The sequence below is a fragment of the Macrobrachium rosenbergii genome, chromosome 35 (assembly GCF_040412425.1).
Source record: "Macrobrachium rosenbergii isolate ZJJX-2024 chromosome 35, ASM4041242v1, whole genome shotgun sequence".
NCBI lineage: Eukaryota > Metazoa > Arthropoda > Malacostraca > Decapoda > Palaemonidae > Macrobrachium > Macrobrachium rosenbergii.
Genome location: NC_089775.1, coordinates 4,108,206 through 4,124,383, shown reverse-complemented (window position 1 = coordinate 4,124,383; position 16,178 = coordinate 4,108,206). Strand labels below are relative to the sequence as shown.

The window sequence follows — 16,178 nt, the reverse complement described above, 5'->3', positions numbered from 1 at the left end:
TATGAAAGGTGCATCTTTGTATAAGGTAAATGTTACACAGTACTTGGCTCCTTGCTAATCATTGAAGATGAGTTATATATGACAGTTATGCATCAATGGTAGAGAAGGCGTCAAATTAAGGCCATTATAAGTCGTCCCTCAGAGTGATTGGGTCATTCTAGCACTGGAAGTCTTATAATGTCATGATGTACCGACTTCAATGAACTGCTTTCATGGTGAAAGCACATGATGTTTCCCACATTCACCCCTTCTCCATTCTTTCAGACCTTATTTTTCACTGGATGAACTCGGAGGATTTTGTTGGTAGAATTATGAAGTGGCCCAAAGGTAATTTAAAAGAGGAAATGATTGGGCTACAAGTTGCTTTTACAGGAACATTGGAGAAAGACAACAAAACTAATCAACAGCTGTTCTGAAAAGATTTCGTTGTCCTTGTGAGTACAGTGTGTAGATGCAGTAGCTCTGTTATGAGTACTCTTGTTTGACCAGTGTTTTTGACCCTTTTTTTTTTTTGGTACTAGCCCACCCGATCTCTGGCCTGTAACATCACAGCCAATCAGTAACAACAACCAAGCAGTTCCTCTATAAAAAAAGACACCCGACTTTGTTAGCCAGGACTAGTATGTCTCCAAATCGCCATTTTCTCCATGCAGTAAGAGTATATATTTCAAAGAGGTTTTTCAGCTTTCCTTGAAATATCAAATGATTCACAAAGACAAGACTTAGCCTAACTTATTCCTCATTTAGATAGGAACTAGAGTTCCAGGGCCTCTTCCTAGAGTGAATTTTGAAGCTGCTGAAACAATATACAAAAAAGTAACCCACTCTTTGTTTTTTAAAGAAAGGCGTAGACTCCCCTTCAAGTGAACGCCTTAATTGGGTTTCAAAGACGTCACATACAATGACAAATAGAGGAAATGTCAGTAAAGAAGTGATTTGTATTTTCAATGGAAGGTAAATATTCTGTGACGAAAGGTCACTGCAAAATAGGACTCTCTTTCATCACTGACTGATTGCAGGAAGACCCAGGAAGTCCTGAAAAAAGGGACAGGTACTTTTGACATTCCTGGGAGGCCCATGCAGAAAGAGCAAATCATGGAGGGTAGTGGAGAGAGAGAGAGAACTCATTTCACACAAAATCCCATAAAGGGAAAAGCCAAAATATAAAGTTTGTGATGACTCAATTGACAATTGACAGGAATCTGGAAAGATAAACCATTAGTCATAAAAATGGAACTGAAGGATTGGAAATTGAACAATACATGAAAATGGGCTCACTTGGCACAGCTTAAATACTAAATTGGTATAAGAGAATTATGATCAACCATTTATTGGTACAGGTACCAGTTTGGTTGTCGAACTCAAGTCACCTTCAGGCGTGTTAAAAGGATTTGGTAAAGAATGGTTTGTACTTTATATAAAGATGTATACATAAATCAGGCTATCTTCAGGACCAGTTAAACCACCAAGAACATTTAGTAGTCATTTGTATTGCATACAAAATATTTAAATTTTCATTACATTAACATTACAAAACATGGAAGGAGGTTATTTCCAAATCTACAAACGTAATTACTAACCATTTGAAAATAACAAGACAATCTATTATACCTGGCACTCTCAAATCAAAGCTTATTTTTTTTTTATATCTCTTAACTTAATCATTACATAAACCTTAATTAAGACAGACGGAGCCCTTAAAAAATCGAAGAGACTAACCCATCTACTTCATACTTCTTTCAGCAATTTTTTTGTAGCTTTCTTTTTTTCTCTTGTACACACTTAAGATTAGAACTTGCAAAGCATTCAAAATACTCGAATCTCTGATAACTGAGGCGTTGTTAATCTGAACGGAGGCTGCGTTCGAATCGAAGGGTCACGGGTGGGAATCAACAATCCTCGGTAAAACCACAACCTCCGCGTTTTACCCGACCAACCTTTAACAATATTGAAAAGGGACACTTCACGACATTTCATGTCGAGTGGCAAAGGGTAAACAAAATGAAGCATTTAAGTACAGATTGAAACCAGCAAAGAAACACCCTTTTCTCCGTCCAATTTGCATGTATGTGACTTACTCACTCGTACGCTTCGAAGGACTTTTGTATGAAAATAGAAACGCGTATGAAGTTAGCGGTTGGATCGCTGGTTTTCAAAATCTTAACACCAATACTCGTAGACATAGTTGCCCTCAAACTCGCGCTGGAAATCGCAAAGAGCTACCAAACCCTGAACCACCTTGAATCTCTGATGCCTGCTTTCAACACCTGACAGCAAATGTGGGTACGGAAATTTCTGCGTGTCAAAATCTGCAAATTACGAAATTATCTGAAACCACAAACAGAACAACACAATACTACAACGTAAGGAGTTATACAAACTGGGGTCAGTCGCCTTCACAGACCGATTGTGATTTAGGGTCAAAGGTCTAGGCAAAGGGTCCACAGGGTTGTACCCCCAACAAAAAACATTTGTGAAATAACTGTCAAACAAAAATCACTAACAACCAAGTCACCAGCGTCTCTGATAAACAAAAGCTACGATTAACCGAGGACTGATCACGCGGACACTTACATTACAGACTTCCATCTGGCGTTCAGTCTGAAAATAGGAATTTGAAAAAATGGTTCCAGCTAGATGCTTACAGCGCTAAATTACAATATTCTTCTTAATAAACCTGATAATTTTCAGCTTAAATCACATACATCACGGGGCTGTTACCACAGGGCCTTAAAAAAACTTGTGCACAAGAAAAAGTTTGTTCACAATACGAAACAATAGCTTACATTACCTCAAACAAAAAGGAGGCAGTTTTTTTTAAATGGTTTACACTCAATATTCCAAGTTGGAACCTTTAACTTAACCCTCTCAGGAGAGAAAATAAAATGTATTCATGAAATCAATAATGGTAAACTACAATGGCACAAGGATCAACTTTTCCAAACAGCGAAACCTCATGAACAAATACACTTCGTAAACTTCAGGGCTACTCATTTCAGGGTGATCAAAACGATCTTTTCAAATAACAAAAACTGGTAACAGTTGTATAACAATTTGCCTTTCAGCTGCAGACAATCTATATTGCGCATATCGACATCTCGAAAGATTTCCCGTCTTTGCCCACGGAGAGTATATTACACCACTCCGACTAAGAACTGTTTCACCGAGCTGTTCTGTACATGATAATTAAACCTCACAATATAGAGATTCAGCTGCCTCTCAAATTTTCACTCACTCACCCCGACGTTAGCGCGACTAAATCTACCGCATTCCCCCTTTCTCTTAGTGCCTACTGAAGAACTATGATAAAAGCATTTGCACAAGCCCAACTATTTAGCTTACCGTATATCGCTCGAGTGACTAAGATCCTAAGAGTTATGTTAGTGTGTGACATAAGAATCAATATCTTATTTTTGTACCTCCTTTGACACTAATAACTAACAACTAAAGGTAGGACAATGTGAAAAACAATAAAAAACAGGAAGGATTCAAGTATACAAACTCTGATGAAAGTATGATAGGCAAGAGGATTATCGTAAGACCAACCCACTCCATTCGGAAAATACACGAATGAAAAGGACCCAATTTCCTTTCTGTAAACAGAACTGTTTAGGTAAGTTTTGTTTGCATAGTAACTACACCCTCCGGAGATCACTGGGGCACAATTTGATTACTGCTTAGACAAACAGAACGAAACCTCTGAGAGTCTCCTACATCCGGGCAGCGACTAGCCAATCCGTTCAATCGCTGCAACTCGCACTGCCCAACAGCTTTGACTAGGTGTGACAGCATTTGCAGAAGTAACACGTTTGTATTCACAAAAACATTTTCTCATCATAAACTTCAGTAATTACAAAGTTCTTCAACAATCCAAGAAATTTCAACTTCAATATCACAAGTTTCCCCGAACAACAAAACTTCTGGGAAGTTTTACCTTGTCTTAATCATTATATGTGTGTGCAGAACTTACAATGCAAAAACTACAGCACTTTAAAAATCATTCCATTTAATTGCATACAGCGGAACTGAGGTCGAACTGAAGGTAATATGGAAACACAGTGTGTGACAACTTCACAACCACAAGCTTAACGACTGAAATAAACGGCGATAGATTCAACAGAATCTACTACACCCGCGGCCTGAAGGATCTGTCATCGGACTGGGACACGACCACACTTTTATGGAGTAGGTTACAGATATCTGGAAATTTTGATATGAACCTGCAAAAGTTGAGGTGTCTCACATATGACTTCTCGAAGGGACTGAATTGAAGACCTGCCCATCTTACCAATTAAGTAATATTTCACATACACACACACACACATACAAACAGTTTTGTGACATATGGATAAACAGTAACCAAATGATGATATCGTAAGCTCAAAAATGCTCAATCTTGCCTAAATAATTACTCTAACTATAATCCTGTTTTCCTGGAGTGAACTGCACTTAAAACTGAATTTACACAATAGCCACGAGTGGCCGTGAAACTTCAAGTTCTAACCCACCACTACCTAGGCCTAAGTCCATTCTACCTATTCACAATTTGCTAGACTTCTTGAAAAATCTAAAATTCTTGACAAGTGGAATTTTGCTCATGTATATCATTACTGTACATATATGTAAGGTTCCTCATTTTTTCATTCGTTCTGCTTCACGTACATAAGAAATCTAAATAACACACTACAATGCGTAGGCACAGACGTCTATCTTGGAGCACCCTAACTGGAAATCAGGTCGACCAGTTAACAACGCAAAACTACAGGACAGAACATCTCTCATACTCACAAGTGGTAACTCTGGTCAACACACCCAAAAATTACAAAAGCTAATTACACAAACCAAGCTTCTACCAAATAACAATTCTATTTCTCAATTTCTCTGTACTCTTTGAATTATATACAAGTCTTGCTAATGACCGACAACGACCCTGCCCTACTAGAAGACACTCAAAGCACTGAATTCGTTATACTTTCAAAGCCTATATTAAACAACCCTGCGTACTTCAACCTATGGAAATCAACATCTCTCTCTCTCTCTCTCTCTCTCTCTCTCTCTCTCTCTCTCTCTCTCTCTCTCTCTCTCTCTCTCTCTCTCTCTCTCTCTCTCTCTCTCTCTCTCATTTTCACTATCTACAACACACGAAACATGCAAATATTCCTTAAAGAGGCACTGATGATTTAAAAGGAAATGTGAAATAAGTATAAATCTGCAAAAGAAAAAAAAAAAACAAAGAAAATCTACATAGCTTTCAATGAATGTGGCACCAGAATGGAACAGCCATTATGAAGGCAGAAGTAGCTACAGAATAATTTGAAAATGGTCGCTCATCACAGCCGAGAACTAGCGATATACTGAGCTGCACTAAACCCAATGTTTATACAAATGTCAACCTACGACATCAACTGCTTTTTTTAAACCTTTACATTTTGGCAAACCTCACTCTTTCACCTCTACCATGCTAGTATGATCAACGTGGAAATGAGCTAGTGTGCATTCGATATATCACATCCCAAAAATAAGTGGAATCTTACTTAATATAGTTTCTTTACGAAAACGATAAAACTTTTGTTAATACAACTTTTCTTGGAGACGTGCAGTCAAAACGTTAGCTTCCTATTACCCCACCAACCCATAACGACGCAACAACAAGAAAAAGTATCAAAACATTATCATTAGGCAGTTTCAATGTTAAAAGTTGCGCAACAAAAGTAAAAACCTGAAACATTATTATTAGGTAGTTTAACCATACAACAGAATCAAACAAGCTGGACTGAAGGGGTCGGAACAGAAATTTACTGGACGTAACGAACAGTAGAACGCGAACGAGCAGATACGGAATGAAGGTAAGTATACTGCGGAATCGTCAGTTAGACTCGATACAAGTGGCTGTTCCAATTCTCAACTGCTGCCAGACTGATATATTGACAGTGAATTGAACTCGACTCTTAATTCCCGACATAAAAAAAGGCAAACCGATCATCGTTCAAATCCACAGCGCTTTCAGGAAGCACGTAGTTCAAGCTTTACCAAACTATGGGTCTCGAGCAGTACTGCTGGAAAGAAAAATCATATGTACATCAACTTAGCCATATTTACAAAAAAAAAAGTCACTTTTAAATATGAGAATCAAAGAATATCAAAATAAACCTGTTATGGTATACAGAATTACAAAGCCGACAAAACTGTTAAGTCCCTGCTCGCGCCTGTCCAAATATTTTGTCAATACTGAACATCATTGGAAATTTGGGGTCAAAGGAAAGAAACCACTCCTACCTGCTGCATGTTGAACATTAGTTGCACAGTGAATGGCATTGTTAAATATGCAGCTGTTTTCCCACTGGTATCTTACGCCCGATTCAATTTCACCCTCCCAAACAAGCACGTAAATAAAAAGGGAATCTACTCTTTTAATTCAACTTCCAAAAATAAGTTTGAGAATCTCTAGCTATATTAAGCGAGTCCAAAAGAAAGAAAGCAGGTTTGGTAAAGCATAAATACTGCATCACATTCCTTTCACAGGCAGCTCAAACAACTTCGCTCGCAGTGAAATAAAAATTCACGTCTGTTAAGTATTTTGTAGGAAAAACATCACTGTCATTTTAACAGGCCATAAAGTTTGTAGATTTTAACTCTCTAAGGTCGGCCAGGAGGGTTTGATTTTCAGGCAGTAACTGCACGTTTCAGCAATACTGCCTCCGCAACGGAATACTAAACTACCTTTATAGGAAGAACACCAGGAGCGGCAGACTGAAGACCCCCGATTCCACCAACCTTCTTACAAAGGAAAACTCGTACTGCAGTACGGTAAAACAAGGCAACCTTAAGATCCGCGTTGGCGTACGACCTACCCAACTCGAGAAGAGTCCTTCAATCCTGGAGTTTCTCTCAAAGTACTTTATAAAGGCACATATTTTCTCAAAACTCAAAAATTTTCAGTTCGTGAAAAAGGGGAACCCTTGCAAATCATTCAAAAAATAAATAGAATCTCTCGGAGAACATCGCGCAGTTCCGGAAGGCCAACCAGCCAGCCACTTGAACAAACCAGCGAGAACCGGGTCGTTGGCTCCTTGCGGAGGCGACAAGCAGCGGGGCTTCGAGTTGCCGTGAGGTGGTCTTTGATCAACGACTGCTCAGACATCTGCAGGTAGTCTTCCCAGAAGCTTCAGCTGGAAGGTGTTAGGGGCATCCATCGCGCGTGGCCTGAAGTGACGAGTCTTTCGTTGACGAAGATCAACTGAAACAAAAAACAGACTTTAATCAGTGTCCGAGTTTTCGCGATGCAATACGTTCAGGGCTTCCTCTTTCTTCAACTTTGTTAAAGTATTTTACTGATATTTTTACCTATTTATTTATTAATTCATCTTTTTTCTTTTCTTTTCTTTTCTTATAACTGATTTCTTCTTTCTGCATTTTCAGTTACCTTCTGTAATTTCTTTCAAATGAACACCCTGTTCTTTGGAAGCTTGAATTTCAAGTCAATGGCCCCAGTGGGCTTATCCCATATTAAATGTGCATATCTTGTGAGTAATAATAATAATAATAATAATAATAATAATAATTGTTGGGGAGTATTTTTCATACTGAAATGACACTATCAAACTCGTAAAACTTACCCTAGCGCCGCACCACCAATTATGTTCAAATCTGCATTAAACCGAATTAGGACACAGCTTTTCCATATGTCCTCATTCCTTACCTGGTCCTCTAAGTACCAAGGTTATATCTCTGAATTTTCTTCCCACCTCAGCAAGGCTGACCTGCACGACACATAACATTCACTACAGCTACCTATGCATAACCACCATCCACTAACATTACCTGACTTTGTGCAAGAGCCTTTTCTCATTGTCTGACATCAGGTTATATTCCATCTATCACCTTCGACAAAATCTCCAAACAGACGGATGTCATTTTAGGGTTCTTCCTGAACACCGCTCATTGTAAGTGTTACCTGGTAATTTGTCTACTAACTTTGACCAAGTGAACACAAATGTAACCAAGTTAAGAGGGCCAGGACCTTCAACAATAACAGTTCACACCTAGGTTAGAAATACCTTGGCAACTTGTCACCCAACATTGTAAGAGTTTCACAAATGCAGACAACAAAAAATTCAATTCTCTCGTGTTAAATCGCATTTTTTAAAAGTAAAATGCATTTTTCCTAACATACAAACCCGAGGCCCTTTACTTATAAAGGGGTTACTTTCGACAAAAGCTGAACTGGCAGCTAAAGACTTAACAAGGCTTTGTGGTAGTATAGCTACTGGCCAGGTAGTTGGGTGGTTGCAGTGGGGGACCCACGCTAACCCCCCGCCCGGCGTCACGCATTCACTTTGCTCTCTGGCCTAGGGCAGATTGTGGGGAGGCTGAGGTGGGTAACCTGAGTAGAGGACCTCGGGTTTGTGTTAGGAAAAATGCATTTTACTTTTAAAAAATGCAATTTGTTCCTACACATATACAAACCTTGCCACCTATTCTGCCACTGTATTTTTTTATAGTAAACTCAATCTTGCATCGTTGCAACACCTACTTGGGCACGAAGTTGATGAAATGTCAGAAAAATTAAAGACCACTCTTCCAATTCTTACCTCGTCTTGATCACAACGGTAAAGGTTGACTAGAGGCACCCCGTCAGGCATGTACGATACGACAGTAGCTGACATAATAACCCCGCTAACTAGTTCTTCTAAGAACGCTGTGGAAGTGTCGTCCCATCCTTCTTCTGCAAAAAAGGAATCGTTATTCTTTCGCTGTCTGCACAATTGTGGTTACTGTCATCAAACAGAACTGTAAATACGAGTATAATACTGAGTTTATCATTACAATGAAGAGGGCTAACCACAGACATACATAAATGCAATCAAAATTAATAAAAGACTTGACTTTTAATCTTTCGAGGAACTTATGATACTGAACATACATACAATATTTGACAAGACAAGTAAAAAAAAATGCTATTACCTTTCACAGTTGCCCAGTGAAAACCTGCAGATTATTTAAAAACTTACAACTTCCTAGGAACTTGCTTTATTAAACAAAAACTGTTTAGAGATTTGTCTCAAAGACTGGTCAACCTTTGCTGGCCACCAAACAGTGTCATGTGTTTGATAATAAACACATGACAAGAAGTTCTGAAGCTCATGATAGGTTCCTTTTAGAAAATGCACTGATTATAATGGTTTGAGAGTCTAAAAGTAACAAGGGTAGAGAGCAGAAACATATCCCTGCAGAGTTGAATCACAGCACAGAAAAAGCCAGAAAATACCAAATATTTAAAAATTAACTGCAAAATGAAATGTAATATAAAGCCTCCCCTCTTACTCCATGTTAAAACAACTTCGTAAAAGACAGTAACTGTTTCACAAAAGTATAAGCCCCATGAACAGATACCTGACATCAGAAACTGTTGAATATGCACGCTTTATTTGTCAGATAATCCCACGGTAAATGAAAGTAAGAAGGCTCAAGATATTTAAAACAAAGAGATACTTTTGTAGGTATGCATTAGGCCCCAAAGGGGACACAAGTAGAGCTATTTCTGCGAGAAGAAAGGCAATCCTGTCACAAACATGAATGAAAACAGAAAGAATAAAACTAACAGTTTTGAACAGAATACCATAGAGACAAACATCTTAGAGGATTAAAATTTCATCAAAGTAAAAGGGCGATGTGAAGCCATTAAAAGGAAAAGTAAATACGAAGCACACACATCAAAAAGTATATAGAAACTTTGGACAGAAACTTCAATACACCAAGATAAAAAATCAGCACCTTGTATGCAACCTTCCAAAGGTATATCCCACCAACATGCGCGAGTGAATGCTAAATTATGAAAGCTTCTAAAATATACTGTGCCTGCTGTCATCACAAAAAAGTACCTTAAATATCAATGACAAATTGCAAAAAAGTACATCAGGAGAAAGCACCCTTAAGCAGATCCCCAACTAACTAAATACTGTGTATCTGAAACAAACATTACCCTTTCATCTAAATTAAACATATCTGGGGGAACATCACTAAAAATGAGAGAACATTACACACCAACATCAACGTCCTTACCAGATGTGGGCTGAATTCCATGCAACAAGCACTGCGTCGCCTGGAAAGGTAGCGTTGCATAGTCCCTCCGAATCTGTCTGAGAGACGAGGCAGGAACAGTGAGGGCACCACCGACGTCTAATAGCACAACTAAGACGGTCTCCTCTGTTGCACTGAGGACCTGACATCGATACCACTGAGTGTCTATTTGAGCAACGCATACAGTTCTCTCTGTTGAAAAAACAGCAATGATTACTTTGGACTGAATCAGGAAGAAGTTTACAAATGTGTGATCAACCTATGTCCCGGATTTACAAACTAATGAATGTGTCATATCAGAAATGACAGTAACTTTTCATGGGAGAACACTTAAATATTTAATCAGCCAATGTCCCTAACTTAAAACTACTTAATGTATCATACCAGAAATGACTGTGCACCCACATAAAATTCCATTTGGTTTCTGATAAAATTCCCTCCAAAGATACGGTTCAAAATTTCTGTACCCAAAACTGGGACACTATTCCAAAGTAGTTTTCAGTTCTGCATATGTAGAGACTTAGTGGTGCCAATTGTCCTTATCTAATTGGATAACTACTTCTATTTTCTACCCAAAGATAAACAGCTGACAGCCTCTGGTAACTGATACAAGTAGGGTACAATCAGCTGTTCCTATCCCTGAGGGCTGGCATTTTGGGAAGTCGTGTGCAAGTTACTGTTTTTATAATCTTCTTCTTCTTCTTCTTCTTATTATTACAGTATTCAGAACATGAACCCTCTTTATACGGAACAAACCCACAGGGACTATTGACATGAAATTCAATGGTGTTCATTTGAAAAAAAGTAACAGAAGGTAAAATGAAACACAGAAGAGATCAGTTATTACAAAAGAAAAAATAAATCCACAAACCAATAAATAACACAAATTTCTGACACATCGGGATCAAACCCAGGTCTTTCAAACTGAGAGGCAAGGGCGCTACCAACCTGACCCACACAGAACGTATATTCTGACAAGTTACTGAACGACTCCCATAAACAGCATTCAACCTCTACTAATTTGTATATACTCTATGATCCCTGACATTATCATGATTAATAAGCCCTACTTACCCGGAATTGGACCAGGGATTTGCGGGGTGGTGGAACCATCACCGTAGTTGAGGTTCATGCAAGCCTGAAGGCGCTGGAGGGCCGAGAACGAAGGGTGGAGTGGCTGCTGAACCCATATCTCGCTGCCGCTGGCCACGGCACTGACGCGAACCTCTACGACGACCCCCATAGCAAGTTCGATCTGGCGAGAGGTTCGACTCAAGTCAAAACGGAAACAGTGAAATACCATTGTGATTGCTTTGTTTATCTTTTGTTTCAAAAAAGAAAAAATGAATTGTAATTTGCAATAGCCTACGAATACCCAGTTAATTCTGATTTGCAGTTGCCTGCAAATGGTGGACTCTGTTAATTTAGATTTGTAATAGCCTGCAAATACTCTGTTCATTTTGATTTGCAAGAGACCGCAAGTACTGTACTCTTAATTTTGATTTAACAGCCTGCCACTACTCTTAATTTTGATTTGTAATGGCCTGGAAATACTTAAAATCAATCTAAACTTTCTCTCGAGACATTCCGCATCACAAAAGACAGTACATCTCGCCGTACCTGCATTGCCTGGTTGTTTATCACGCCGTGAACGGGTGGCATGGCAGGCGAACGACTATGCACCTGCGCTAGCGTCAATTCGGGGTACCGGTTGATGGGGAAATATTCGCGGATCATGTCCAAAGCTGCCTCTACTTGTGACTTTGTACCTGTATCAGAAAAAAAGTACTGTGTATAAAAATTTATAGGTGACAGTACAGCATAGTCCACGAGTTACAAAATTCCTGAGAGTTATGGTGCTTTATAATATTAAACTACAGAACTCATAGGACAATGAGATTTTGAGAACTGAAATATGGAATAAACAGAAAAAGTTAGAGAGACCGTGACAAGATAATGAAATCAAATGAAAATGAGAAGAGTTACTGTCTCTGTGGATGGGAGCAAGTAGTACAGGAAGGATATTTTGAGAATCTGGAACTACAGACTGTAATGAATGTGAATCTGGATTAAGATAAAAGATGCCTCCAAATCACTGTGCATGAAAATGGACCTACACTCAGGATGATAAAGGTATTGCTTTGGAATGGCACTTAACAAATCAGTGCTGCATAAAATATATGCATTTCTTAGTGCCTACATCATGAGGAAGAAAAATACAGAAAAGTGAAAATTAACAGGTACAAGCAGATTACCAATTTAGTTGTGCTTGAGAATGATACAAAGAACATTGTGATGTGGATGCTATCTCGATATTTGAAGCAAGCTAAACTGACCACAATTCTGAGTTACTAAAATGCGTGATCACAAGAAGTACGATAACGATCTATGAAAATGAAGCTGTTAAGCCAACTCTGGGGCACTTTCGGCCATTCAATGCTTAGTGAAAAGAGGGATTTGAGTGCTTGGATAGTACGACAGAGATCTAGAAAGTAAAGGAATTGAAGTAGAAGGGTCTAAAGGTGGAACTGAGAGAAAACTCCACTTCTGCACTATGGAAGAACAGTTAAGAGGTGTTGGACAGCATGACAGAATAAAGGAAGCAGGTATGGAGGTAAAGTAGAATGCTAAAAAGAGTACAGTATGCTGCTATGGGCCATGGGGATGCTGCAAACACCTTTAGTAATCCCTACAAAGAACCATTAAGATGATAATATAATATCCCCAAAGAGACCGATTCAATCCAAATCATTTCCTTACCTTCCACAGAACACATCTTGAATCTCCTGTTTCTGTGGGGACCAACGATTATAGAAGCGTCCGTGGCTGCCTTAATTTTGTTGACAAATGCGCCTTTTCTGCCAATCAGTCGGCCAACTAAAACCTGCAATGCATTATCGTTAAAGCGATATCTAAATACTCACTGTTGTGTTGCAAATTTATGCAAATATGTCCCAAATCAGAGCTTAAGAAAATGGGTTAGGTGACCTGGCAACAACAAACAAGACTCAATTTTTTTAAAAAGTACAACACCTGGAATTATTTCCACAACACCCTTCACACCAGGTACGCAACGCAGTCGAAAGACTGCCGAATACACAAAATTTTTATACCTGGAATTTGTCATCATCAATATACATAGCTCACACATTTTCACATGGACAACTAAATCTCCTTGAACGCATCTAGTACAAGAAATAAGGAGTACAGTGTATTTACTTTGGATATCTAATAGGACACTATCAGAGGAGTCTACGGAAAAACATACAGAACTACAGAGGACATACATATACCACCTCTTAATCGGAAACGGTATTTTCATGATAAAATTAAGTTTCGTATATACTTACCAAGTAACTACATAGCTATACTTTCTCCTCGATCAGCAGTTAAAAATTTGAAGTTCGTGGTAGCGATTCAATTGTTTTAAGTGCTTGGGAGAAATGGGAGAAGGCTCTCTACCATGATATCTCACCTGGAAAATGCCACACACATCTCTTCCCCAGACTGGAGAGATCAGAATCCTACGGCAACTGGTGGGCACTCACAACGACGCCTTTCTAACGGCTGTTGGAACTACGCAACACAGAATCGGACGAGGGGGCGACTGCCCATAGGCAAACCCCACTGACCTACCTTGGACCTCCGGTATGTCTATCCCAAGTTCAGGGGAGTGTGACAGTGACCTTCGTCTAAGAGAATCAGCGGGACGGACAGCCACCTCCTCTACTGGCAATGACACTGACATTTGTTTAAAATTTTGAACTTGGTCCATCAGGACCTTAAGCGATTTGCCTAATTTTGATACAGTGTTGACTACAAGATCAATTTAAGGTCAAATTTACTCTCGAGGCTGGCTGCGGCATTGGGATCGGAAGCATGGGAGCCAGGAACAGGATTTGGTGGAAAAATATTTGGAGGACTAAGGATGGGGGCATAATACAAAGGCAGGAGAAAGGAGGAACATTATGGTCTAAGACCTGAATGTTAGAGACAGGCTCTAAACTCACAGCCCTACTCACGGCTCTAACAGCCGCTTTCCTCTTCCTGTCCCTATCTAATTTATCCAAATGAGATTTTAAAACTTTCCGCTTTTTCTCATCACATCCAACACATTCAGCGCATGTCACATCTTTCAAGCATTCGTCCTCTACACTTAGCGCAAATTGTACGACTATCATGAGTCACTTTGGCCATATGAGTCTTACATCCTTCACTACAATATCTAACACTTGATGAGCTAGAATCAGACATATTGTAGGAATAACAGCTAAGCTAAAAAGCTACCAAAATCTACAATACTTCACCGATTCCTTGGAAAAACGACGAAGAAAACTTCAAACCCAACCACCAAAGCATTCGATGTTGCGTCGAACGTCGGCAGAAAAGATGATTTTCTTGTTTTCTTGCACCTGTCGTTCCCCGACAGAGGCTGGGGTAGTTACCTACACTTAAAACACTTGAATCGCCACCGCGAACTTCAAATTTTTAACTGCCGACCGAGTAAAAAGTATAGCTACTTAATTACTTAGTAAGCTACATACTGTATAGGGAAACAGCAGATCCTGACCAAACCAGGTAATCCATCAACTGCAAGGCATACCTGAGGTATCTCAAACTCGTAAAAGATGTAGGTTTCTTGACTAGTAACTGGGAACGCTGAAGGGTTGAACAAGGTTTCGGGTTCGACTTCGCCGATGCTACCCTGACTGCTTTCGTTGGATCTCTGCAAGAAGAGGAGAGACAGATTTCAAGATGAGTGAGCCATCAGTATCTTTAACAGGATTTCAAGTGGATGAAACAGGCTCTAACCTGACTTAACCTTTTGTGGAAAAGGTTGACTTTCAACAGGAGCTATAGCAATTGCCATCCTAACTAGGAAGAGAATTCTAATGACAAGCTCAATTTTTAATATAAATTTTCTTGCTTTCCATAACTGATATAATTGTCTTCACTTTTTAGAAAAGGGAGAAAAGAAGTCCCCTTTGTACTTCTACCTGAAACAGCCTGAAATCTGAGTCAAGATATCTTGATAACCCATAAACACCATATTACTGTACACTATACTGGACACAATGCAACAACTTTTGAAAGACCATGATTGTGTCTTGATTTTTGTCTTTGCTTTTCAAATTAAAATCCGTTATTACTGCAGATTCAGACCACCTAAAGCTACATCATTTTATATATTAATAAGTCAGACATCAAGCGGGTGGGTGTTCACAGGCTATAATGTCTTCAAGTCTTTTTGACGTCATCTCCCTAATCATTTGACTCTGGTGCATTTTACCTGTATGGAAATAGTGAATTTTATGAAGTAAAATTTCTCATTTCATTTTAACTCAGTTACTAAGTTTATGACCCAGCCCAATAAATGAATGAAATAACGAGTACACTAAATAGAAGCAAGACTCGACAAACAATAAACATCATCTCACCAAATTCCTGTCGTTGTTGTCCAGCGTTCTGTCCTCGGATTCAGATTTCCTGTTTTGCTCCGATCCCTGAGTGTTTCGGACTCGCTCTTTGTAGCTCTTATTTTTCGAACAGTCGACAGATTCCTTCTTGGCCTTTGGAGTCTTATTCGAATCTTTAGCGGTTTTATTCGATTCCTTCGCGCTGCCGACGGCTGCGTCTCCCTTCGGCTGGGCGGGCGTGTGATCTTTGTTGGGCTTTGTGTTCGAAACCCTCCATGACAATTCCGCGGCTGATTTTTCCTTAGTCACGGCAGGATCTTCGACCGACGAGCGCAGCTCGTTTTTAGCCCGATCTTCGTTTTCCTTTAGCGCAGGCGGTTCCTCGTTAGCCGAGCCGGGAGAACCGCCCACAGGGTTCCTGGTGCGGCCCTTGTAGCTGCGTCTTCCGCCGGAGCCAGACTCTGAAGACGGGGAGCTTTCCTTGGTGATTTTACCACTTGGAGCTTTGCCCTCCGTTCCTTTCGGCTTCTTCGCGTCTTCCTTCTTCGGTGCAGGAGTTTTTACTTGAGATTTACCCTGATCTAAACCAGCGGCATCAGCAGAAACGCCAGATTTCCCTTGCTTTTTGGCATCTACGTCCCGAGGTTCTGAAACTTCTCTGATCATTACAACTTCCGTTTT

The 16,178-nt window shown here is 39.6% G+C and overlaps 1 protein-coding gene across 1 annotated transcript; it reads right to left on the bottom strand.

The window, feature by feature from the left end:
• Positions 1 to 1,470: 1,470 nt before the first annotated feature.
• Positions 1,471 to 16,163, bottom strand: spoon (spoonbill). Its single transcript, XM_067134217.1, has 8 exons — positions 15,519 to 16,163; positions 14,684 to 14,806; positions 12,841 to 12,964; positions 11,701 to 11,849; positions 11,155 to 11,335; positions 10,063 to 10,272; positions 8,592 to 8,725; positions 1,471 to 7,237 (listed from the first exon to the last, which is right to left on the bottom strand). The coding sequence occupies exons 1-8, from the start codon at positions 16,161 to 16,163 to the stop codon at positions 7,166 to 7,168; spliced, it is 1,638 nt and encodes a 545-aa protein (XP_066990318.1). The 3' UTR covers positions 1,471 to 7,165.
• Positions 16,164 to 16,178: the final 15 nt, after the last annotated feature.